Source organism: Oncorhynchus gorbuscha, unplaced genomic scaffold (assembly GCF_021184085.1).
Source record: "Oncorhynchus gorbuscha isolate QuinsamMale2020 ecotype Even-year unplaced genomic scaffold, OgorEven_v1.0 Un_scaffold_925, whole genome shotgun sequence".
Lineage (NCBI taxonomy): Eukaryota > Metazoa > Chordata > Actinopteri > Salmoniformes > Salmonidae > Oncorhynchus > Oncorhynchus gorbuscha.
Window position 1 is genome coordinate 220,001 of NW_025745881.1, and position 26,948 is coordinate 246,948.

Sequence of the window (26,948 nt, forward strand, 5' to 3'; positions counted from 1 at the left end):
GAAGTCTCTCCATTCATTTTTCCTCCATGTTGTTGCTGTGAAAGAGCATCATTCTTAACCCTTCTATACCAGGTACATTGGCTTAAGTAACTTCATCATGGATCGTTGTAAACGGCTGTTGTACTGTCTCAGACTGACTGCATCTTGTGTCACAGATTGTTTCCCAGATAGTTAGTGACCTCCAGCAGCAACAGATCCCTGCTATATCTGAACCGTTACCAGGTAAAACAACCAACATAATGTCCACACAGGGAATTGGTACCCTACAACAACAAAATGACAGACATGTTTTGCATGAGAATTTTCCAATTTGTTGTACCATGAATTATAGAACTTTCCCTTGCTGAGAAATGTAAATGTAATTAATTCAATAGAGGCACCCATTTTGCATTAACCCTATGTGTGACCCTACCATTTCTATCTATCTCCAGGTATCCCTTCCTGTGCAGCCCAGGTGGTCCACTCTGCAGGCAGGAGGTTTATAGTCAGTCCCGTGCCTGAGTCCAGACTCAAGGACCAGTTCTTTGCTGACTCAGCGGCTGCAGGCTCTGCCCTGCTGAGACAAGATTCACAGTCCTTTCACGGTGAGTTTAGCGCGCACGCACGCACGCACGCACACACACACACACACACACACACACACACACACACACACACACACACACAGTGACCACCTACCAATAAGTTATCTTATTAGTCAACAAGATAATGCATTCAGCATCCAAATGTAATAACATTTAGATGTTTCTGAAAACCGGGATCATCTGATCTTGTGACTGACTGAATGTTGTTGTATTGTAAAGTTAATAATAAAAACATCACATGTTTATGAATGTCTAGTTGCTATGTAACAGTCGTTTAGTTAGTGTCCTATCTGTGGTGTATGACCTGATTTTAAGGTGATGGCCAACATCACTGTTTTACTTAGTGATGGTGTTTGGTGTTGACACATCTCTTTCTATCTCTCTGTTTCCCTGCCCCATCTCTCCCTCATTTTCTCTCTCCCCGGCTGCCCGTGCTGTAGCTGCAGGTCAGAGTCTGTCCCAGTCGGCCTCAGCGGTCAGCCTGCAGCAGGCCTTCTCAGAGATGAGACAGAACCAGGGCCAGTACGACCCAGGGCCCAGCACCGCTCCTCCCTCCGTCCACATAGCCTCCCTGCCTGTCCTGGTCTCTGCTGCAGCCACCACCACCACCATCCCAGTCCTCTCCACTGCTCCTATAGCCTCTGCTCCTCTCCCCCATGCTCAGTTTCCATCTGAGGCCTCTGTGACCTCCCCTCCCCCCCCAGCCTCCATCTCCCCTCCAGCCTCCACCTCTACCTCTCCACCTGCGACTATCCCCCAGGCCACCACCCCCATCCCCACCCAGCTCCAGTCTGTTGATACCCAGCCTCTCCTTTCCCAGGCCCCTCTCACCCTGCCGGTGACCCAACCCGTGGTCTCCTCCATACCTAGTGTTACAGCCCCAATCCCTGCCCCAGCCACCTCTGTGTCCCCCCCAGTCCCTGCTGTCCTCCCCAACACAACTACCCTGTCCACCTCAGCCTCCTTCCCCCAGACCTCTGGCTCCATCCCTGGTGGTCCCACCACCTCCATACCCACTACAGTCCTTTGTCATTCTGCCACGGCCCCCCTGGTCAGCAGCTGTAGCAGTGATAGTAGAGGTGGAGGAAGCTCAGAGCAGCTCCTTGTCCCTTCCACCACTACCGTAGTCCCCACCACGGCTATCCAAGGCCCTCTGCTAGCCCCCTCCATTGCTAACCCCAGTGCAGAGCTCCCTTCTTCCTCCTCGCCTGTAGCCTCTCTAGCCCCAGGGGCCACGGTCCCTACCTTACAGCCCATCACCACCACCATCCCCGTGGTCCAGCCCACCCTGGTGCACACCCATCCCCAGCCTGCTACAATGCCCAACCAGACCCACGCCCAGTGTGGGGAGTGTGAGGTGGCCCTGGGCATCGATGACATCCACGCCCTGGATAAGAAGCTTCGCTCCCTCTTCATGGACCTGGGTGGCGGTGGAACCACCCAGGCCGATGGCTCTGTCGACCCAGCTGGAGGCACTGGTGTCCCGGGAACCTCTTCCCCAACCGGCCATTCATCCACCCCCAACTCCACAGGCACCCCCTGCCCCCCTCCAGCCTCCCCCTGGCCTCCTCAGGACCAGGGCATGTCTCTGGGACCCCCCTCACCACCCCGGGACAGGCTGGGACCCCTTCCACCTACACCCAGACTACCCCGGCCAAAGCACCTCTGTCTAGGTTACCGGTGAGTCAGTCAGCATGGATGTGGAGGCCAGCTTATTAGATGTGGCTTGAAGAGCATTGTTTATAACACATACAGTATGTTGTAAACCATTTCAGATTTTTATGACACCTCTGTGTAAGGTAAGTTTGTGTAATTTTGTATTTGTAGTCTTTTTGAGAATTATACATCATTATTACATAGTTGACATACACAGTTATTGCCTAGTTAAATAAATCAAATCAAATGATTGACATGTGATTGTGCCAACTCCACCTTTAACAGCCTTTGTTAACATCCTTGATCAACTGCTTTTGTCTCCTAACATTTTGTTGAATGAACATTTGCTCTGCTTTCTGTTGCATGGCAACAACTCTATTCTATACTGTGTCCATCCCCCCTAGATATCAGGTAGCGCACCATATAGTTGTTAAAACCCTCCACTGTAGTTATGGTGTCATTTCTAGGGTTTTGTCAAACACAGCTTCTAGAGGAGATATGTTAACAGCTTCTAGAGGAGATATGTTAACAGCTTCTAGAGGAGATATGTTAATGGTACTTAGAGGAGTAAAAATAAATGTTTTGTCATACCCGTGGTATACGGTCTGATATACCACGGCTGTCAGCCAATCAGCACTCAGGGCTCGACCCACCCAGTTTATAATAGCAATTAGGCACCCTGGAGGTTCGTGGTACCTTAGTATTTATTTAACCTTTATTGAACTAGGCAAGTCAGTTAATAAGAACAAATTCTTATTTACAATGACGGCCAACACCGGCCTAACCTGGACGAAGCTGAGCCAATTGTGCGCCACCCTATGGGACTCCCAATCACGACCATTTGTGGTACAGCCTGGAATCGAACCAGGGCGTCTGTAGTGACGCCTCAAGCATTGAGATTCAGTGCCTTTGACCGCTGTGCCACTCAGGAGCCCAAAGGTGCTATATCGCCAATATACCATGGCTAACGGCTGTATCCAGGCACTCCACGTTGCGTCGTGCATAAGAATAGTCCTTAGGCTTGGTATATTGGCCATATACCACACCTCCTCGGGCCTTATTGCTTAAGTAACACTCCAGTCTTTGTTTGTTGTCTAATGTCCCAGTCAGTGTCAGAGAGCTGCAGGTAGAATCCCCTGTCCTTCCAGCTGCATGTGGCTGCAGTGCATTATGTTCTCCTATCTCTCCTCTTCTCTCCGTTTCATCCCTCTCTTCATCCCTCTGTTTATTAGGTGTTGCCTGTGGGCTCAGATCAGGCTCAGGCTGGCCCCCCTCCTCCCTCAGACCACATGGCACCCTTCCCAGGACCCTGTCTAACTCAGGTGCCTTTCCCTCTTTCTCCTGACTGCCATTTTGATCCTCCATCATCCCTCTATCTGCACCCCCCCTCTCTCTCTTTCTCTCCTAAGTGATGTTAAGATCCCTCTATCTGCACCCCCCCCCCTCTCTCTTTCTCTCCTAAGTGATGTTAAGATCCCTCTATCTGCACCCCCTCTCTCTCTTTCTCTCCTAAGTGATGTTAAGATCCCTCTATCTGCACCCCCCTCTCTCTCTTTCTCTCCTAAGTGATGTTAAGATCCCTCTATCTGCACCCCCTCTCTCTCTCTTTCTCTCCTAAGTGATGTTAAGATCCCTCTATCTGCACCCCCTCTCTCTCGCTTTCTCTCCTAAGTGATAAGATCCCTCTATCTGCACCCCCTCTCTCTCTTTCTCTCCTAAGTGATGTTAAGATCCCTCTATCTGCACCCCCTCTCTCTTTCTCTCCTAAGTGATGTTAAGATCCCTCTATCTGCACCCCCTCTCTCTTTCTCTCCTAAGTGATGTTAAGATCCCTCTATCTGCACCCCCTCTCTCTTTCTCTCCTAAGTGATGTTAAGATCCCTCTATCTGCACCCCCCTCTCTCTTTCTCTCCTAAGTGATGTTAAGATCCCTCTATCTGCACCCCTCTCTCTCTCCTAAGTGATGTTAAGATCCCTCTATCTGCACCCCCTCTCTCTCTCCTAAGTGATGTTAAGATCCCTCTATCTGCACCCCTCTCTCTCTCCTAAGTGATGTTAAGATCCCTCCATCATCCCTCTATCTGCACCCCCTCTCTCTCTCTCTCCTAAGTGATGTTAAGATCCCTCTATCTGCACCCCCCCTCTCTCTCTCTTTCTCTCCTAAGTGATGTTAAGATCCCTCTATCATCCCTCTATCTGCACCCCCCTCTCTCTCTCCTAAGTGATGTTAAGATCCCTCCATCATCCCTCTATCTGCACCCCCCTCTCTCTCTCCTAAGTGATGTTAAGATCCCTCTATCTGCACCCCCTCTCTCTCTCTCCTAAGTGATGTTAAGATCCCTCCATCATCCCTCTATCTGCACCCCCCTCTCTCTCTCTCTCTCTCCTAAGTGATGTTAAGATCCCTCCATCATCCCTCTATCTGCACCCCCCCCTCTCTCTCTCCTAAGTGATGTTAAGATCCCTCTATCTGCACCCCCTCTCTCTCTCTCTCCTAAGTGATGTTAAGATCCCTCCATCATCCCTCTATCTGCACCCCCCCCTCTCTCTCTCTTTCTCTCCTAAGTGATGTTAAGATCCCTCTATCTGCACCCCCCTCTCTCTCTCCTAAGTGATGTTAAGATCCCTCCATCATCCCTCTATCTGCACCCCCCTCTCTCTCTCCTAAGTGATGTTAAGATCCCTCCATCATCCCTCTATCTGCCCCCTCTCTCTCTCTCTCTCCTAAGTGATGTTAAGATCCCTCCATCATCCCTCTATCTGCACCCCCCTCTCTCTCTCCTAAGTGATGTTAAGATCCCTCCATCATCCCTCTATCTGCTCCCCCCTCTCTTTCTCTCTCTCCTAAGTGATGTTAAGATCCCTCCATCATCCCTCTATCTGCACCCCCTCTCTCTCTCTCTCTCCTAAGTGATGTTAAGATCCCTCCATCATCCCTCTATCTGCACCCCCTCTCTTTCTCTCTCTCCTAAGTGATGTTAAGATCCCTCCATCATCCCTCTATCTGCACCCCCCCTCTCTCTCTCTCTCCTAAGTGATGTTAAGATCCCTCCATCATCCCTCTATCTGCACCCCCTCTCTCTCTCTCCTAAGTGATGTTAAGATCCCTCCATCATCCCTCTCTGCACCCCCTCTCTTTCTCTCTCTCCTAAGTGATGTTAAGATCCCTCCATCATCCCTCTATCTGCACCCCTCTCTCTCTCTCTCTCTCTCCTAAGTGATGTTAAGATCCCTCCATCATCCCTCTATCTGCACCCCCTCTCTCTTTCTCTCCTAAGTGATGTTAAGATCCCTCTATCTGCACCCCCTCTCTCTCTCTTTCTCTCTAAGTGATGTTAAGATCCCTCTATCTGCACCCCCCTCTCTCTTTCTCTCCTAAGTGATGTTAAGATCCCTCTATCTGCACCCCCCCTCTCTCTCTCTCTCCTAAGTGATGTTAAGATCCTCTATCTGCACCCCTCTCTCTTTCTCTCCTAAGTGATGTTAAGATCCCTCCATCATCCCTCTATCTGCACCCCCCTCTCTCTCTCTCCTAAGTGATGTTAAGATCCCTCTATCTGCACCCCCCCTCTCTCTCTCTCTCTCTCTCCTAAGTGATGTTAAGATCCCTCCATCATCCCTCTATCTGCACCCCCCTCTCTCTTTCTCTCCTAAGTGATGTTAAGATCCCTCCATCATCCCTCTATCTGCACCCCCCTCTCTCTCTCTCCTAAGTGATGTTAAGATCCCTCTATCTGCATCCCTCTATCCCCCCCTCCTCTCTCTCTCTCCTAAGTGATGTTAAGATCCCTCCATCATCCCTCTATCTGCACCCCCCTCTCTCTCTCTCCTAAGTGATGTTAAGATCCCTCCATCATCCCTCTATCTGCACCCCCCCCTCTCTCTCTCTCTCCTAAGTGATGTTAAGATCCCTCCATCATCCCTCTATCTGCACCCCCCTCTCTCTCTCTCCTAAGTGATGTTAAGATCCCTCCATCATCCCTCTATCCACCCCCCTCTCTCTCTCTAAGTGATGTTAAGATCCCTCCATCATCCCTCTATCTGCACCCCCCCTCTCTCTCTCTCTCCTAAGTGATGTTAAGATCCCTCCATCATCCCTCTATCTGCACCCCCCCCTCTCTCTCCTAAGTGATGTTAAGATCCCTCTATCTGCACCCCCCCCTCTCTCTCTCTCTCTCCTAAGTGATGTTAAGATCCCTCCATCATCCCTCTATCTGCACCCCCCCCTCTCTCTCCTAAGTGATGTTAAGATCCCTCTATCTGCACCCCCCTCTCTTTCTCTCTCCTAAGTGATGTTAAGATCCCTCCATCATCCCTCTATCTGCACCCCCCCTCTCTCTCTCTCCTAAGTGATGTTAAGATCCCTCTATCTGCACCCCCCTCTCTTTCTCTCTCCTAAGTGATGTTAAGATCCCTCCATCATCCCTCTATCTGCACCCCCCTCTCTCTCTCCTAAGTGATGTTAAGATCCCTCCATCATCCCTCTATCTGCACCCCCCTCTCTCTCTCCTAAGTGATGTTAAGATCCCTCCATCATCCCTCTATCTGCACCCCCTCTCTCTCTCTTTCTCTCCTAAGTGATGTTAAGATCCCTCCATCTATCCCTCTATCTGCACCCCCTCTCTCTCTCTTTCTCTCCTAAGTGATGTTAAGATCCCTCCATCATCCCTCTATCTGCACCCCCCTCTCTCTCTCTCTCCTAAGTGATGTTAAGATCCCTCTATCTGCACCCCCCCTCTCTCTCTCTCTCTCCTAAGTGATGTCAAGATCCCTCCATCATCCCTCTATCTGCACCCCCCTCTCTCTCTCCTAAGTGATGTTAAGATCCCTCCATCTATCCCTCTATCTGCACCCCCCTCTCTCTCTCTTTCTCTCCTAAGTGATTTTAAGATCCCTCTATCTGCACCCCCCTCTCTCTCCTAAGTGATGTTAAGATCCCTCCATCATCCCTCTATCTGCACCCCCCTCTCTCTCTCTCTCTCTCCTAAGTGATGTTAAGATCCCTCTATCTGCACCCCTCTCTCTCCTAAGTGATGTTACGATCCCTCCATCATCCCTCTATCTGCACCCCCTCTCTCTCTTTCTCTCCTAAGTGATGTTAAGATCCCTCTATCTGCACCCCCCTCTCTCTCTTTCTCTCCTAAGTGATGTTAAGATCCCTCTATCTGCACCCCCCCTCTCTCTCTCTTTCTCTCCTAAGTGATGTTAAGATCCCTCTATCTGCACCCCCCTCTCTCTTTCTCTCCTAAGTGATGTTACGATCCCTCCATCATCCCTCTATCTGCACCCCCTCTCTTTCTCTCCTAAGTGATGTTAAGATCCCTCTATCTGCACCCCCTCTCTCTTTCTCTCCTAAGTGATGTTACGATCCCTCCATCATCCCTCTATCTGCACCCCCTCTCTCTCTCTTTCTCTCCTAAGTGATGTTAAGATCCCTCTATCTGCACCCCCTCTCTCTTTCTCTCCTAAGATCCCTCCATCATCCCTCTATCTGCACCCCTTCTCTCTCTTTCTCTCCTAAGTGATGTTAAGATCCCTCTATCTGCACCCCCTCTCTCTTTCTCTCCTAAGATCCCTCCATCATCCCTCTATCTGCACCCCCTCTCTCTCTTTCTCTCCTAAGTGATGTTAAGATCCCTCCATCATCCCTCTATCTGCAACCCCCCCTCTCTCTCTCCCTCTCTTTCATCCCTCCATCTCCCTCCTCCCATCTTAATTTGTCTCCTGTGTAAAAACTTGCGACGCATGAAGATCAGATCAGGCTCAATCTGTTCATTGTCTGAAGAAGACATCTCTGTCTCTGGTTCTCTCTGTGTTGGCGGAGCAGCATGATGACCTGTGACTCTCATTAACCACTTCTGTTCCTCATTATCTGATTCTCTCTCTCTCGCTCTGTCGAAGTCTGTCTCTTGTCTCCCTCTTTCTCCTGCACCTCTATCCCACTCTCTTTCTTTGACCCTCTCTCACCCCTGTCTCTCCCTCTATCTCACCCGCTCCTCTCTCCCTCTTTCCTCTTTCTGTCCTTCTCCTTCCTCTCTCTCCTCCCTCAGTCTTTCTCCAGACAGACCGTTAGGGAGGCTGGGGAGATCAACATCACTCATCTTCATTTGTCATTGTGGTTTTTGTCAGCACAATATTTTAATAGTTTTCTTCCACGAAGAAAGAGAAGACTCGCCACAAGCAAAATATTACATCCAGACAGAGATTTTCTCTCCCACAGCGCATTCTTTCTTAAACTCTAAATCAACTAGGGAATAACTAGGAACGACGAGAAGACAGGCTCCCCCAGGCTAGTGGAGATTACAGTTTGGTTTATACCCAGTCAGACAGTGTTGTCCACAGCGTGAACGTTCAAATCTAAAAATAGAACAAACCAAGCAAACCAGAGCATTGTTATTGGTGAGGAAGAGAGGTTCATTATTTTCTTTCATCTGTAAGAATTATGTGTAATTTTCTGTTCAAAGCTCTGCTCTGGTCTGAGGTGATTTGATCTTGAGAAAGCGACTGCATCTGCCTCCTGTGGCTCTAATGGTTCTGATGTGAAATTCTTTAAAGGGATATTTCTCAACTTCATGTCCCTCATCCTCAGCACCACCCCTTTCTCAACTTCATGTCCCTCATCCTCAGCACCACCCCTTTCTCAAATTCATATCCCTCATCTCCAGCACCACCCCTTTCTCAACTTCATGTCCCTCATCCTCAGCACCACCCCTTTCTCAACTTCATATCCCTCATCTCCAGCACCACCCCTTTCTCAACTTCATATTCATCATCTCCAGCACCACCCCAACATCAACATATGTGAAAATGTCATGTTTCTATTTTTTGTAGTAAAAAAGATGAAGATAAATGTTTCCAGTGACATCATCGATGTGCATCGTGATTTTAACCAATTATGAGGAAGTATTGCCAATTTCCAATTAATTGTGTACTAATTGGTTGATGTCACTGGAAACGATCTTTCTGACTACAGAAATGTGCAATTTTGGGGTGGTGCTGGAGATGAGGGATATGAAGTTGAGAAAGGGGTGGTGCTGGAGATGAGGGTTATGAAGTTGAGAAAGGGGTGGTGCTGGAGATGAGGAATATGAAGTTGAGAAAGGGGTGGTGCTGGAGATGAGGGATATGAAGTTGAGAAAGGGGTGGTGCTGGATGAGGAATATGAAATTGAGGAAGGAGTGGTGCTGGAGATGAGGGATATGAAGTTGAGAAAGGGGTGGTGCTGGAGATGAGGGATATGAAGTTGAGAAAGGGGTGGTGCTGGAGATGAGGGATATGAAGTTGAGAAAGGGGTGGTGCTGGAGATGAGGGATATGAAGTTGAGAAAGGGGTGGTGCTGGAGATGAGGGATATGAAGTTGAGAAAGGGGTGGTGCTGGAGATGAGGGATATGAAGTTGAGAAAGGGGTGGTGCTGGAGATGAGGGATATGAAGTTGAGAAAGGGGTGGTGCTGGAGATGAGGGATATGAAGTTGAGAAAGGGGTGGTGCTGGAGATGAGGGATATGAAGTTGAGAAAGGGGTGGTGCTGGAGATGAGGGATATGAAGTTGAGAAAGGGGTGGTGCTGGAGATGAGGGATATGAAGTTGAGAAAGGGGTGGTGCTGGATGAGGAATATGAAGTTGAGAAAGGGGTGGTGCTGGAGATGAGGAATATGAAGTTGAGAAAGGGGTGGTGCTGGAGATGAGGGATATGAAGTTGAGAAAGGGGTGGTGCTGGAGATGAGGGATATGAAGTTGAGAAAGGGGTGGTGCTGGATGAGGAATATGAAGTTGAGAAAGGGGTGGTGCTGGAGATGAGGGTTATGAAGTTGAGAAAGGGGTGGTGCTGGAGATGAGGAATATGAAGTTGAGAAAGGGGTGGTGCTGGATGAGGAATATGAAGTTGAGAAAGGGGTGGTGCTGGATGAGGAATATGAAGTTGAGAAAGGGGTGGTGCTGGAGATGAGGGATGTGAAGTTGAGAAAGGGGTGGTGCTGGAGATGAGGGATGTGAAGTTGAGAAAGGGGTGGTGATGGAGATGAGGGATATGAAGTTGAGAAAGGGGTGGTGCTGGAGATGAGGGATAAGAAGTTGAGAAAGGGGTGGTGCTGGAGATGAGGGATGTGAAGTTGAGAAAGGGGTGGTGCTGGAGATGAGATATGAAGTTGAGAAAGGGGGAAATGTCCTTTTAATATTTTAATAATAATAATAATAATATATGCCATTTAGCAGACGCTTTTATCCAAAGCGACTTACAGTCATTTTGATTTTGAACGTCACCTGGATACCTTGGCTTGAAGACAGTTTTTGACTAAATTAAACCAAATCTAGGATTTTACCTAAATCTCTGTCTTTTGAAATATTTTATGGAAAAATGAAAGCTAAACGTTTGCTGTGATTCATAACATTTTGCTAGATGGAATTCATCAGTAATTCATGTCTAGAGACCAATTAGTTGGATGTGTTCTGAGCGTGTGAGGATGTGTTGCCGTCTGTTTGACTATAGTCTATAACGGCTTGTTGTTTGCCCACTAGTCCCAGCAGCCTCTGGAAGACCTGGATGCCCAGCTGAGGAGGGCCCTGAGCCCAGAGACGGTCTCTGTCACCACACAGGTACCATAACCACACACACACACGCCCCCTTCAGGACGAATGACAATGTATTTATTAGTTGTTGAAATGTCACATTTAGTTGTGTGTTTTTGACCTTTGAAAAAGTCTGAGTACTATTTCTTCGAATCTGTATTTTGTAGTTTTGTAGCCGTTATTAGTCTGCTCTGTCTCATACTGCCATCACTGTCATGCTCCTGTACAGCTCATGTGGTGGTATGTGGAATGTTTGTTGGTGTGACTCTAGACAGGACAGTCACACTGTGTTCTCCCCCTGTACCATAGTCCTCCCTCACTGGGATGCCTGCAGGTGACCAGCCAGGTGTGTACTTCAACATCTATCCTGCCTCCCATTTAGACATGGTCGTGCTACCTGTTAGTGTGTTGTCCTTTTCTTTTGGGATGTTTTGCCGACTGTTGCATTGTAACGTGATGATGTCTCATTGGTCGTTTCAGTGCCTTTCTCTCTGGAAGGGGAACCAATCATGTCGCCTATTGCTGGAGGATTCCAAATGGGACGATTCCAGGTATGGAATTCTAGCTGTACCTTTCCAGCTCTATTTACCTGATTGGAATATTCCAGCTCTGTCTGTCTGGTGGTCAGAGTCTGCAGTCTCTATGTTCTTCATCCATCTCTCTTCAGAATAGTTTTCTATGAGTGTAGTGATGGTCCTAATGGCTGATCTGGGCCTTTAAATTCTGTCTTTTCATAATCTCTCTCCATCACTTGTCCCCCTCCCCAGGTCTCTGTGGCTGCAGACCAGGGTCCCCACAAAATCGTGGGAGGGAGCCCCACAAAATCCTCCTCCACCTCCTCTTCCTCCTCTTCTTTCTCCAGCCCGGAGAACACACTGCACAATGTCTCCTCCCCTCTCCACGGAGGTAAGACTGGTGGGGGAGATGTTGTGGACGGCCTGCCCTCCCTCCCCCACCGGACCGCCTCCCCTCAGCCCACCACCATTGGCCGCTTCCAGGTCACCACCAACGCACCGGATGCCAGGGTGGGCCGCTTCTCAGTGAGCCGAGCCCAGGATGAGGCAGCCGAGGCTGGGTTGGAGCAAACACCCGCTTCCCAGGCTAACGGGCCTAGTATTGATCCTGGCTCGGCCACCATGCTCCTCAGCCCAGAGGACAAACAGAGCTCCCTGCCCAGCCTCAACAACTCCTACATGAGCTCTGATAACGACTCTGAGTTTGAGGATGAGGACTTGAAGAGGGAGGTCAACCGGTTACGGGAAAAGTAGGTTTGCCCTGTTTCTCTCTCCTCTCTTCTGCTTTAGTGGGTTTTCCCTGTTTCTCTCTTCTGCTTTAGTGGGTTTTCCCTGTTTCTCTCTCTTCTGCTTTAGTGGGTTTACCCTGTTTCTATCTCCTCTCTTCTGCTTTAGTGGGTTTGCCCTGTTTCTCTCTCCTCTCTTCTGCTTTAGTAGGTTTACCCTGTTTCTCTCTCCTCTCTTCTGCTTTAGTGGGTTTACCCTGTTTCTCTCTCCTCCCTTATGCTTTCGTGGGTTTACCCTGTTTCTCTCTATTCTGCTTTAGTCGGTTTACCCTGTTTCTCTCTTCTCCCTTCTGCTTTCGTGGGTTTACCCTGTTTCTCTCTCTTCTGCTTTCGTGGGTTTACCCTGTTTCTCTCTCTTCTGCTTTAGTCGGTTTACCCCGTTTCTCTCTTCTGCTTTAGTGGGTTTACCCTGTTTCTCTCTATTCTGCTTTAGTAGGTTTACCCTGTTTCTCTCTCTTCTGCTTTAGTAGGTTTACCCTGTTTCTCTCTCCTGGTCCTCTGCTTTAGTGGGTTTACCCTGTTTCTCTCTCTTCTGCTTTAGTAGGTTTACCCTGTTTCTCTCTCTTCTGCTTTAGTAGGTTTGCCCTGTTTCTCTCTCCTGGTCCTCTGCTTTAGTGGGTTTGCCCTGTTTCTCTCTATTCTGCTTTAGTAGGTTTACCCTGTTTCTCTCTTCTGCTTTAGTGGGTTTACCCTGTTTCTCTCTCCTCTCTTCTGCTTTAGTAGGTTTACCCTGTTTCTCTCTCTTCTGCTTTAGTCGGTTTACCCTGTTTCTCTCTCTTCTCTTCTGCTTTAGTAGGTTTACCCTGTTTCTCTCTCTTCTGCTTTAGTCGGTTTACCCTGTTTCTCTCCTCTTCTGCTTTAGTGGGTTTACCCTGTTTCTCTCTCTTCTGCTTTAGTGGGTTTACCCTGTTTCTCTCTTCTGCTTTAGTGGGTTTATCCTGTTTCTCTCTTATGCTTTAGTCGGTTTACCCTGTTTCTCTCTATTCTGCTTTAGTCGGTTTACCCTGTTTCTCCCTCTTCTGCTTTAGTGGGTTTACCCTGTTTCTCTCTCTTCTGCTTTAGTCGGTTTACCCTGTTTCTCTCTCTTCTGCTTTAGTAGGTTTACCCTGTTTCTCTCTCTTCTGCTTTAGTAGGTTTACCCTGTTTCTCTCTCTTCTGCTTTAGTAGGTTTACCCTGTTTCTCTCTCTTCTGCTTTCGTCGGTTTACCCTGTTTCTCTCTCTTCTGCTTTAGTGGGTTTTAGTCACATTTAAGTGCTTATGTTTCCATTCCTAAAACCCCCAGATGTCTACCTTCACCTGAAATTTTTCTGTGCTATTAGACTGATTGGATTTGGGGAAGATTTTTGGCTATTCAGCTCCCTCTCCTCTCCAGGCACATGAAGGAGATCCAGGCCCTGCACACCAAGCAGAAGGATGAGATTGACTCCCTGTTCGCCAGGCTGGGCAAGGTGCCTCCAGCCGTGGTACTCCCTCCAGCTGTAGCCCTGGCCGGTCGCAGGAGACGACCCACCAAAAGCAAGAGCAGCAAGTCCAGCCGCTGCAGCTCCTCCCAGGGCAGCAAGAGCCCCCTGCAACCAGGTACTACTAACCCCTGACCTCTGTCTGAACTGGTCCTATCAGCAAGAACCCCCTTGAAGCCCTTGACCTCAAGTGTGTTAGAGCCAGAGATGGAAAAGGAAGTGAGACACCCCACTCACTGTTTGTTTCTGGTTCAATGGAAGTCAATTAACTTAGTAGACCAGACCCAGCTGCTATCGCATTGGTGTCTATGGGAGATGTATATTTTCTTTCAATGGTAAACGGCCGGAATAAGCGATCTTCATTTATCCACCATCTCTGTTAGAGCCCACTATAGCCAGGTCCTGACCTCTAACCTGTGGTCCTCCTCAGTAGAGGGTATTGGCAGAGCCAGTGTGTTACAGTAGGGACTTTGTTACTGTACTGCACTCGCTTTCTCTTCTTCACAGGACTACTTGTGGCAAACCAGTCTTCTCTTCTCTCCTTCCTTCACTTTTAAACCATACAGTGAACTAGCTGTATTGTTTATGATGAAACCCAACACTCTGCACCCTACCTACCTACCTACACTGTGGTTGTGGGACCTGCACCCTACCTACCTACCTACCTACACTATGTGTGAGAGTCACTGTGTGCGTGTCTGCACTTTTGGAGGCTGTTCCCCTGACCTGTCCTCCTCCCTCCCCTGTTCTCCTCCTCTGTGTGTATGGTGTCTGTGTGTGTCAACTTCAGGCAGCACTTTATCTGCACAGAGCGCCCCCTCAGTGTACCCACCCTACCAGGCTCTCCTCCTGGCCCCTGGGGGTCTCCCCGACCCCAACCTCCACCCTGCCTCGGGGAGCCGACCCCGGCCCCTCAAGCATCTCGGCCCCTCCAGTGAAAACCTGTGCTCTGCCTACACCAGCGAAGCTACGCTGTCCGTGCCCAGTCTCTGTGCCCCCACCCAAGGTAGGCCCCACACAGCGCCCTACTGCCTCCGTCCCATTCGTCCTTCCATCTGCCTCCAGTAGGCCTCATTTGCCTTGTCTGTTGAGGAAAAGTTCATCTTCCACCCCCTCCCCATACCACCACCCCTCCCCCACCCATACCATCACCCCCACCCATACCATCACCCCCACCCATACCACCACCCCGCCCCATACCACCACCACCCCTCCCCATACCACCACCACGCCTCCCCATACCACCACCACGCCTCCCCATACCACCACCACGCCTCCCCATACCACCTTAGTAGTGTCCCCATCCTCCTCTGGATACCATCCCCAAAAAGTCTGTCTGTCGTAATGGTCTCTATTTGGGTGTTGCTCTGTCTTGTCCTGTCTTGTCCACTAGAGTTGGTACAGTAGAGGAATGTTTGACAGAGCCATTTTGCTCTGATACAGACAGTGGCACTGGACTGTAGTGTTGGGAAGGCTTACGATTAAAATAAAATCTACATTCAGTCGGCGAACACTATTGCTCTGGCTCAAGACAGTGGTGCATGTTTGGTATTTCAATTGGAATGTTGATTTGGGCACCTCTGTTGTCTCAAGCTAGCCTTTCTTCCACACACTCAGTGGAAGCTCCATTACTGTCGGGATGGGGCTGCTCCTATTCCTCCCACGCTACAGGGGGTGCTATTGCTCCCAGTGCAGCTCTATCCTCTCCTCCATCCCCCTCCATTCTCTCCATCTCCCTCTCTGTTGCTCAGTGTACTTACTGTTCCATTCTTACTGTGTGTATGTGTACCTCTCTTTCTTCCTCTCTCCTCTTTCTATCTCCATACACCCCTCCTCTCTCTCTCTCTCTCTCTCTCTCTCTCTCCACCTTTCTCTCTCTCTCTCTCCACCTCTCTCTCTCTCTCTCCACCTCTCTCTCTCCACCCCTCTCTCTCTTTCTACCCTCTCTCCACCCCTCCTCTCTTTCTCTCCCCCTCTCTTTTTGTACCACAGGCTGTGTTACGTTCAGCTGTGGGTCGGAGAGAGTGACCATCAAACCAGGTGGTGGCAGAAGGACCCGTTTTCTGAGTACGCCCTGCTTGGCTCTTTGTGTGTAACGCTTCTTCCTTTGTCTTCTTTCTCCTTCACTTCCTACTTCCTGTCATGTGATTTATCTCGTATCTTCTGATTGGGAGCCCTTTCTCCTTTCTGGCATTTTATCCTTTTATTTTTTTTAAATTGGCCCCATTTATAGATCATTGTAGATCAATGACCACTGATGATGCATCATCACATAATTATGGATACATGTATCTCATGGCATTCTGTATAGTCGTGGCCAAAAGTTTTGAGAATGACACAAATATTAATTTTCACAGTCTGATGCCTCAGTTTGTATGATGACAATTTGCATATACTCCAGAATGTTATGAAGAGTGATCAGATTGATTGCAATTAATTGCAAAGTCCCTCTTTGCCATGCAAATGAACTGAATCCCCCAAAAAAAACATTTCCTTTGAGTTTCAGCCCTGCCACAAAAGGACCAGCTGACATCATGTCAGGGATTCTCTCGTTAACACAGGTGTGAGTGTTGACAAGGCTGGAGATCACTCTGTCATGCTGATTGAGTTCGAATAACAGACTGGAAGCTTCAAAAGGAGAGTGGTGGATTGGAATCATTGTTCTTCCTTTGTCAACCATGGTTACCTGCAAGGAAACATGTGCCATCAGCATTGCTTTGCATAAAAAGGGCTTTACAGGCAAGGATATTGCTGCCAATGAGATTGCACCTAAATCAACCATTTATCGGATCATAAAGAACTTGAAGGAGAGCGGTTCAATTGTTGTGAAGAAACCAAGGGAGTGGGCTCACTCACAATTTTGCCTAAGAACACAGCTTTGAATCAAGAATGGTACCAACACATCCTCCGAGAAGAACTTCTCCCAACCATCCAGGAACAGTTTGGTGACGAACAATGCCTTTTCCAGCATGATGGAGCACCTTGTCATAAGGCAAAAGTGATAACTAAGTGACTCTGGGAACAAAACGTCACTGTTTTGGGTCCATGGCCAGGAAACTCCCCAGACCTTAATCCCATTGAGAACTTGTGGTCAATCGTCAAGAGGCAGGTGGACAAACAAGGCACAGAAATTCTGACAAACTACAAGCATTGATTATGCAAGAATGGGCTGCCATCAGTCAGGATGTGGCCCAGAAGTTAATTGACAGCATGCCAGGACGGATTGCAGAGGCCTTGAAAAAGAAGGGTCAACACTGCAAATATTGACTCTCTGCATCAACTTCATGTAATTGTCATTAAAAGCCTTTGACACTTATGAAAAGCTTGTAATTATACTTCAGTATTCCATAGTAATATCTGACAAAAATATCTAAAGACACTGAAGCAGCAAACTTTGTGGAAGTTAATATTTGTGTCATTCTCAAAACTTTTGGCCACGACTGTACATTCCCTTCCTCGTGCATTAAAGTCATGTATCTAGTTTTTAACCACAGACAGACCGTGTGGAGGCAGAGCCTTAAACATCTGACCCCGTCTATAAACCATGTTGATTATTATTATCACTGATAGAAACAGTAATGGCTTCGTAAAGCAGGCTGAGCTATAAGACTGGTACAGTCTAGAACGGAGCTCTGTTCCTGAGTTTTCACCCCAATCCCAGTTGGAACTAACCTGGCGCATCTTCTCAACCATCTAATTGTTAGAATCAGATGTGATTATGGTTGGAGTGAAAACCTACAGGAGAGTAGTTCTCTAGGAACCGGGCTGGAGACGACTGTTCTAAAGTGTAGTAGATATCTATATATAATGCCATGGTGTAATATTTGCTACTTGGTCCTCCACACTGATCCATTTCCACTATGACCCCATACTCTCCACTCAGGTCAACATCTAATCATAATATTATCATGTCTAATGTTTCTTCATCCATCTAATAATCACCCTGATTTAAACCGTACAGGCTATACTTCTGAAGTTCTTGAATGATTGGAATGTTAATGTGGTCTGTACTACAGTACTACCCTTTAGTTATGGTCTGTACTACAGTACTACCCTTTAGTTATGGTCTGTACTACAGTACTACCCTTTAGTTATGGTCTGTACTACAGTACTACCCTTTAGTTATGGTCTGTACTACAGTACTACCCTTTAGTTATGGTCTGTACTACAGTACTACCCTTTAGTTATGGTCTGTACTACAGTACTACCCTTTAGTTATGGTCTGTTCTACAGTACTACCCTTTAGTTATGGTCTGTACTACAGTACTAGTTATGGTCTGTACTACAGTACTACCCTTTAGTTATGGTCTGTACTACAATACTACCCTTTAGTTATGGTCTGTACTACAGTACTACCCTTTAGTTATGGTCTGTACTACAGTACTACCCTTTAGTTATAGTTATGGTCTGTTCTACAGTATTACCCTTTAGTTATGGTCTGTACTACAGTACTACCCTTTAGTTATGGTCTGTACTACAGTACTACCCTTTAGTTATGGTCTGTACTACAGTACTACCCTTTAGTTATGGTCTGTTCTACAGTATTACCCTTTAGTTATAGTTATGGTCTGTACTACAGTACTACCCTTTAGTTATAGTTATGGTCTGTACTACAGTACTACCCTTTAGTTATGGTCTGTTCTACAGTACTACCCTTTAGTAGTAGTTATGGTCTGTACTACAGTACTACCCTTTAGTTATAGTCTGTACTACAGTACTACCCTTTAGTTATGGTCTGTACTACAGTACTACCCTTTAGTTATAGTTATGGTCTGTACTACAGTATTACCCTTTAGTAGTAGTTATGGTCTGTACTACAGTACTACCCTTTAGTTATGGTCTGTACTACAGTACTACCCTTTAGTAGTAGTTATGGTCTGTACTACAGTACTACCCTTTAGTAGTAGTTATGGTCTGTACTACAGTACTACCCTTTAGTAGTAGTTATGGTCTGTACTACAGTACTACCCTTTAGTTATGGTCTGTACTACAGTACTACCCTTTAGTAGTAGTTATGGTCTGAACTACACTCCCTACTGCAGCCGACAGGCGGTCTTTTCTTCTTTCTTGTGTTAGCACCATTGATAGTGTTAATGCGGAGAACCTTAGCAAATTTCATCCAGAAACCCCACCTTTCTCCAACTTACCATGTGCTGTTCTCAGCCTCATCACATCTCATCTTCCCACCATTGGGCTAACTGATAGGAGAGAACCCACCCAGCCAACCAGATCCATGTCTTCCATTGCAAAGCAGACAAAAAGGAAAGACAAGCAATTGTTTATTACCTGTTGAGTTGATGTAACTTATTCTGACTGGGTTTGACTCAATGAAAGGAGTTTGTACGTTCATTAATGGATGTTAATTAAGTTTTTATGAATGCCTTAATGATCCCTCTGCAGCTTAAATTCCTGCCAACCTCTGCTCTCCACCCTACACTCCTATTCCCTGCACCCTAAACCCTACACCCCTCCACTCCTATTCCCTGCACCCTAAACCCTACACCCCTCCACTCCTATTCCCTGCACCCTAAACCCTACAACTACACCCCTATCCCAACCACCCTACACTCCTATTCCCTGCACCCTAAACCCTACAACTACACCCCTATACCCACCGCCCTACACCCCTACACTCCTGTCTTTTTAACCAAGGGGAATGAGCTGTAGAGGATGTAGATTTACCTCAAGAGGAGTGCTTGTTTTAGTTTGCATTGAAAACATGCTGTAGTCTGTTGTAGAAGGGTGAATGATTAACACACACTTTCTCCTCCAATCCTCACGCTCTCTCCGTCCGTCCTGCGCTTCACATTCTCTCCGTCCACTCTTCAGGGAAGATGGTGAAAAAAGTCTGCCCCTGCAACCAACTCTGTAGTAATTATCTATTTTATGACCTTTGCCCCCACCCCCTACTGCCTCCTCCACCACCCTCACTCTCTGCACCCCCCTGTTAGGGTTGCAAAGTTAAAGAATCTTTCCCAAATGTCCCAGGTTTTCCAGAAATCCCATTTGTAGGATTCCCTCCCTGCTTATTCCCTTTCTGGAAAACCTGGACATTTATAAGTTGCTGTAATTTTGCAATCCTACCTCCTGTTGCTCTCTGCTTTGTGTGTCTGTGCACTTACTGCCCTGTGGATGCCAGCTGTGGCTTTAGTCATGTGTTGGAGTCAACAAGGCTCTCCTCTCACAGGGTGACTTGAGCATTTCTCTGTTGTGACGATGACCCCATTCAAATTATCTGTCACGGGGGTTCACAAAGTGGGTTCCGTGGCCAGATATATAACAATTTCTTCTAAATGTCATTTTATTTTACATTTATTTTACAATTTTTATAAATTGACCAAGGGATCCATGGAATAAGTGTTGAGGGTGTAATACGATACAATGTCATATTATTCATTTTCCATGTCTGTTCTTAACCCTGGGCAACATGGGCCTGCGGAGGCTCACAGGGATATTGGTATCCACAGTACTCAACCAATTTATACAGTTTTCAAGTTGATACATCTTGTATTCCTCAAAAACGTTTGGGGAACATAAATAAATAACTGAGCAAGAGGATAAGTGCATTAGTTTCTAGTTTGAGGAACAGAAGCCTCACAAGTCCTCAACTGGCAGCTTCATTAAATAGTACTCGAAAAACACCAGTCTCAACGTCAACAACGTCCCGACTCCGGCATGCTGGCCTTCTAGGCAGAGTTGCAAAGAAAAATCCATATCTCAGATTGGCCAATAAATATAAAAGATTAAGATGGGCAAAAGAAAACAGACACTGGACAGAGGAACTCTGCCTAGAAGGCCAGCATCTCTTCACTGTTGAGACTGGTGTTTTGCAGGTACTATTTAATGAAGCTGCGAATTGAGGACTTGTGAGGCTTCTGTTTCTCAAACTAGACACTAATGTACTTGTCCTCTTGCTCAGTTGTGCACTGGGGCATCCCACTCCTCTTTCTATTCTGGTTAGAGTCAGTTTGCGCTGTTCTGTGAAGGGAGTAGTACACAGTGTTTTATGAGATCTTCCGTTTCTTGGCAATTTCTCGCACGGAATAGCCTTCATTTCTCAGAACAAGAATAGACTGATGAGTTTGAGAAGAAAGTTCTTTGTTTCTGGCCATTTTTCAGCCTGTAATCGAACTCACAAATGCTGAGGCTCCAGATACTCAACTAGTCTAAAGAAGGCCAGTTTTATTGGTTCTTTAATTAGAACAACAGTTTTCAGCTGTGCTAACATAATTGCAAAATTGTTTTCTAATGATCAATTAGCCTTTTGAAATGATAAACTTGGAGTAGCTAACACAGGAGTGATGGTTGCTGATAATAGGCCTCTGTACGCCTATGTAGATATTCCATTAAAAATTTGCCGTTTACATCTACAACATTAATTTACAACACCACTGTTCAAAAGTTTGAGGTATTTCTGATCAATTTGATGGACAATGTTTTTTCTAAATGACCTCAAACTTTTGAACAGTGGTGTATGTATATAAAATGAATCATCCCTTTTACTCACCAATTTCGTGGTTTCCATTTGGTAGTTACAGTCTTGTCTCATCGCTGCAACTCCCGTACAGACTCAGGAGAGGCGAAGGTCGAGAGCCATACGTTCTCCGTAACACGACCCAACCAAGCCGCACTGCTTCTTGACACAATGCCCGCTTAACCCGGAAGCCAGCCGCACCAATGTGTCGGAGGAAACACCGTACACCTGGCGACCGTGTCAGCGGTCACAGAAGTCGCTAGAGCGCGATGGGACAAGAACATCCCGGTCGGCCAAACCCTCCCCTAACTCGGACGATGCTGGACCCCATGGGTCTCCAGGTCGCGGCCAGCTGCGACAGAGCCTGGACTCAAACCAGGATCTCTAATGGCACTGTGATACAGTGCCTTAGACCACTGCGCCACTCGGGAAGCCTTAAAATGATAGTTTAACAATGTTTTGAGGCTATATGGTGTTTCTTCCTTTTTGTTTACAAACATTGGAGTAAAACAAGGTTATATTTTGAGTTCTGATAGGATACGACAATTGAACTAAGCACATGAGGCATTTATAATTGGATACTTATCAAGAATGTACAAGTCAGAAAATGTATGTAGCAGGTGCTGATTGGCCCTTTAAATGTAAGGTATTTTCGTTATTGGCCAACCTAAAAAATATTTATTCAGAGTCGTTGCAATGTGAATGGGAGTCATCCAGACCACAAAATGTTGAAGTCATGTTGTGATTCAGCTGCTCTCCTCCTTCCCCCATCTCTTCTAGTTTAGAGCATGGCTTGTCCTGTGGACTCCATTACCCAGAGTTCCACTGGTGCTGCAGTCATGACTTATTGTATCGCTGCTTTACGTCATGGCTTGTCCTGTGGACTCCATTACCCAGAGTTCCACTGGTGCTGCAGTCATGACTTATTGTATCGCTACTTAACGTCATGGCTTGTCCTGTGGACTCCATTACCCAGAGTTCCACTGGTGCTGCAGTCATGACTCAGTGTATCGCTGCTTTACGTCATGGCTTGTCCTGTGGACTCCATTACCCAGAGTTCCACTGGTGCTGCAGTCATGACTCAGTGTATCGCTGCTTTACGTCATGGCTTGTCCTGTGGACTCCATTACACAGAGTTCCACTGGTGCTGCAGTCATGACTCAGTGTATCGCTGCTTTACGTCATGGCTTGTCCTGTGAACTCCATTACCCAGAGTTCCACTGGTGCTGCAGTCATGACTCAGTGTATCGCTGCTTTACGTCATGACTTGTCCTGTGGACTCCATTACCCAGAGTTCCACTGGTGCTGCAGTCATGACTCAGTGTATCGCTGCTTTACGTCATGGCTTTTCCTCCCTCTAATTTTCAATTTTTTCCTTTTGTTTTATACATAAAAAAAAAAAACTTGCCTCAATAGCTTGTCAGAAATGCCAAAGGTCTTCAATGATTGAACTTAGTTTATCTATTGAACAATAATTACATTTTAGGAGTTTGTTTTTCTATCATAGCTTCATTTGTAAGTCGCTCTGGATAAGAGCGTCTGCTAAATGACTTAAATGTAAATGTAAATGTATTTATTGTTTGCAACGGAAATGCATCAGGTCCTTGAGTTCCTATTGCAGCCAGCTACTGCAGGGCTACTGCATGTATGTGATTATTGTTGAGACATTGCAGTAGGTGGAAAAGGAGCTGATTTATTTCCCCATACTCACTCTCACCTCTGGTGTATTTTGGGTTCTGGCTCTGCTTCCAGGAAGAGAGGCACTAAACACTTTACCTTTTTTAAAGCCTGTTTGCAGCTCAATACATCTGTTCTCATGTAAATGCTTGCTGTAATATAATACCTGTTAGTGTTTAGGAAGGCTGCTGATACAGAATGACTGGAGACAACATTAGATAACATTTTGTTTTGAAACGTAAACCACCATGATCTTAGGTCTTGGCCCAAATTAAATACCCAACATGGATCTTGTGAGAGATGGGTCATTTTAGCTGTAAGTCTAAGCTAGTCATTGTTGATATATTGAACATTTTATCTGCAGACAGTGAATGTGTTTTTAAAATGGAGAATGTTCTCGTTCATTCAGGGTGATGGACTAGACTCGTGTTACAGCTCCCTCTGCTGTTCATATGCAGAACACATTTGTCAGATTAGAGTAGATATTTTCATCCTGCTAAATGTTGGCCCAGTTCATCAGGATGGAGGAAATGCATGCCTCAGAGTTGATCATAATGTCATAGGATCCTGTCCTGTTATGTTGACATAGCTAGAGTATGTCCTTAACCAACGCAAACACACTGACACCCACACAACTACCTACTCTACATATCCCATAACCCTCCTCTCTGTCTCTCCCGTCTCTCCAGGGACCAGCAGCACCAACACAGTGAGTGGTCCAGGAGGCCAGGGTCCAGGAGACCAGGGTTCAGGGGGTCAGAACCAGGGTCAGCCTTCTCCCAACCCCCCTCAACAGGGCCGGAAGGGCACGTTCACAGACGACCTGCACAAGCTGGTTGACAACTGGGCCCGAGACGCCATCAGTCTGTCCCAGGGCAAGAGTCGCTCCAAACAGCAACCCTCACAGGGACACAGCTACCAGGTGAGTGAAGACGGACTCTTTCTAGTATAGAAACAAAACACTCTCAAAAGGCCTTATTCATTAAAATAATGGGATGCTCAATCCTTACCAATATAGTCCATGTTTGATTGTGTTGCTTATTTGAAATATAGATTACTGGAAGTGAATGTTACGGGGACGGGAATGTTACGGGGACGGGAATGTTACGGGGGCGGGAATGTTACGGGGCGGGAATGTTACGGGGCGGGAATGTTACGGGGCGGGAATGTTACGGGGCGGGAATGTTACGGGGCGGGAATGTTACGGGGCGGGAGCGTTACGGGGGCGTTGCGGGAACGTTGCGGGGGCGGGAACGTTGCGGGGGCGGGAATGTTGCGGGGGCGGGAATGTTATGGTGTTTGTAAGCTGGAACATGAGTTGTTAATATGGCTCCTGGTCCAACCTCCACGTAGCATAGCTGAGATGGCTCTGGCCATGTAATATAAGTGCTATGCTAGTATGGATATTGGAGAGCAGCCATGCAGTATCTCACCCTGGTGTCTCTTCTTCCTCTCCAGGCGACTCCGTCCACCAACAAGGGCCGTAAATTCTCCGCCCCGAGTCAGCTGTGCCCCAGCAACGCCTCTTCCACCCCCGCTACCTCTCTGGGAGGCCGCAAGGGCTCCTTGTGTCCCCCTCCCCAGTACGGCGGGGTCGGGGCATGCTACCCCTCCTCCACTGCACCTTACAGCAGCGCCCAGTGGGTGGGATCCACGGGGTCCACAGGGCCGGGACAGGGTCAGGCCGGTATGTTAGCCTCCTCTCAACCCCTGGTTGCCTCCTCCTCGCAGTTCCCCTCCTCTGCCACTGGGGGGCAGGGCTCCCTGCAAGGCTTCCATCACATCAGCACTTTGCAGAAATCCGTCAGCAACCCTGGAGGCCCCAACCTGAGGACCACGTAGTGGCCATGAGGGGATGTTAGCCATGCCGGGCTGGGAGACTGACAGACTGAGGGAGAGAGACATGAGGAATGAAGGGTGTCTGTGTTACAAGGGGGAGAGGGGCTTGTGTGTTACAAGTGACATCATGGTTGGTGGGACTGTATTGAATGTGAATGAGCTGGCTGTGAAGAAGAGGAGGAGCAGGAGAGAGAAGAGTCAGCTGCTGTGTGAAATGGTGCACCACTCTGCCCTCTTTTGTTCCCCTGAAGGATAACAGGAGAGGGACACACTTCCCCTCTCCCCCACCCACCCCGAGGTCAACTGTGGGCCTTGGGGGTCGAAGAAAGACGCAAAACGCGACAAGGAATACCAATGGACACGAGTGCAATGTTATGTGGCCAAAGAGGGTTAATGTGACAATTACTATTGTAAAATGTGTGTGTGTGTGATGGGCTTTGTTCCTTCACTGGCTTTTACATGTACTCTACAGTAGAGACCAGAGCCTTGTGCTGATCTCAGAGAGGAGGGATGGAGGATTGTACCAGACCATGGGGGTGGTGGTGTACTTATCGTTGGGGAGCTGCAGTACATAGCTAACCCCCTTTCTCCTCTCACCTATCTGAGCCCACCCCTGCCTGTTCAGCTCCTCCTGTTGGTAACTGACCTCCAGAACAGAGCTTTAAGTGACTGTACAGTACTATACAGCTCCTCCTGTTGGTAACTGACCTCCAGAACAGAGCTTTAAGTGACTGTACAGTACTATACAAGTGACTGTACAGTACTATACAGCTCCTCCTGTTGGTAACTGACCTCCAGAACAGAGCTTTAAGTGACTGTACAGTACTATACAGCTCCTCCTGTTGGTAACTGACCTCCAGAACAGAGCTTTAAGTGACTGTACAGTACTATACAGCTCCTCCTGTTGGTAACTGACCTCCAGAACAGAGCTTTAAGTGACTGTACAGTACTATACAGCTCCTCCTGTTGGTAACTGACCTCCAGAACATAGCTTTAAGTGACTGTACAGTACTATACAGCTCCTCCTGCTGGTAACTGACCTCCAGAACAGAGCTTTAAGTGACTGTACAGTACTATACAGCTCCAGTAGAAGTCCATTATGGTCGAGTTGTGTAGCATGTTGAGGAGATGTGAGGAAGGTTATGGGGTCAAGGAATGAGCTTGTGAGGCTGAGGTGTGGGACTGGTGCCATGTATGTAGCTGGTCAGGCAGTGTTGACATCCGGAACCACATGTACTGCTATTCCTATATATCATTTAGGATGTTCATTGGTGTGTGTAAGTGGAGAGTCACTAGAAAAGGCCTGGGGGTTCATACCCTACTCTACCCCTCCTGTTGCCATGGGATGCAATAAGAACACAGTAATAGAAACCTCCTCCTAACTATAATGATAACACATAGTGACCTTCATTAGGGAAACAAAACAGTCCATGACCAGATTCAGAATGTCTTTTTTTTATGATTTTTTAAGAGTTTGGGATTATGATGATTCCATGTTTATTAGTGTTTTAATTTTTTTCCTCTGTCCCCATTGAACTGAGGAGACTCATCTGTAGCATGATGAAAGGGTTAACGCTTGGGTTGATCCAGGAACTCTCTCTCAGTATAGGGCCTTTAAAGAAACTACATCTCCCAGTATAGGTCCTTTAAAGAAACTACAACTCCCCTCTCCATGCTAACCATCTCTTTACATGATTGGAGGGGAGTAGTGTGTGTGATACCCATCTATCCCAGTCTTCACTTCAGGCTTATAGTTACTCCATTTTAAAATGTGCTGTATCTGGGGGGCTGATGAGATCCCCATCCTGAAGCATAAAGTCTGTACAAGCTGGCTGGTAGTTCCCATCTACATGTCCCTAATGAGAGAGCCCCCCTGAACTAACACAGACAGGACTGAAGTAGATTCTCTCAGACAGGAGTTGTTGACTGAAGTAGATTCTCTCAGACAGGAGTTGTTGACTGAAGTAGATTCTCTCAGACAGGAGTTGTTGACTGAAGTAGATTCTCTCAGACAGGAGTTGTTGACTGAAGTAGATTCTCTCAGACAGGAGTTGTTGACTGAAGTAGATTCTCTCAGACAGGAGTTGTTGACTGAAGTAGATTCTCTCAGACAGGAGTTGTTGACTGAAGTAGATTCTCTCAGACAGGAGTTGTTGACTGAAGTAGATTCTCTCAGACAGGAGTTGTTGACTGAAGTAGATTCTCTCAGACAGGAGTTGTTGACTGAAGTAGATTCTCTCAGACTCAACTCGATAGTCTTTTTCACAGGTGGTTTAGCTCTGAGAGGGAATGCAGGGCGAACGGAAGGAGGTATGTCCTGTTGGCTCTCTGTGTCACACATAATATTGTTTTCACGGTTGTGAGGTAGGTTGGTGTTTGTCCTGCGTGGAC

At 47.2% G+C, this 26,948-nt stretch overlaps 1 protein-coding gene across 1 annotated transcript in view; it reads left to right on the top strand.

Moving 5' to 3' along the window:
• wnk1b (WNK lysine deficient protein kinase 1b) overlaps window positions 1-26,559 on the top strand; it is a 209,215-nt gene extending 182,656 nt beyond the window's left edge. Inside the window, exons 19-33 of the mRNA XM_046336086.1 lie at window positions 156-222; window positions 432-584; window positions 1,025-2,264; window positions 2,317-2,383; window positions 3,473-3,562; window positions 10,756-10,833; window positions 11,116-11,152; window positions 11,287-11,357; window positions 11,574-12,070; window positions 13,480-13,685; window positions 14,358-14,573; window positions 15,560-15,634; window positions 19,397-19,438; window positions 23,408-23,640; window positions 24,177-26,559. Of these exons, the coding sequence (XP_046192042.1) occupies window positions 156-222; window positions 432-584; window positions 1,025-2,264; window positions 2,317-2,383; window positions 3,473-3,562; window positions 10,756-10,833; window positions 11,116-11,152; window positions 11,287-11,357; window positions 11,574-12,070; window positions 13,480-13,685; window positions 14,358-14,573; window positions 15,560-15,634; window positions 19,397-19,438; window positions 23,408-23,640; window positions 24,177-24,560 (3,456 nt within the window). The 3' untranslated portion in view covers window positions 24,561-26,559. The remainder of the gene's footprint in view (window positions 1-155; window positions 223-431; window positions 585-1,024; window positions 2,265-2,316; window positions 2,384-3,472; window positions 3,563-10,755; window positions 10,834-11,115; window positions 11,153-11,286; window positions 11,358-11,573; window positions 12,071-13,479; window positions 13,686-14,357; window positions 14,574-15,559; window positions 15,635-19,396; window positions 19,439-23,407; window positions 23,641-24,176) is intronic.
• Window positions 26,560-26,948: the final 389 nt, after the last annotated feature.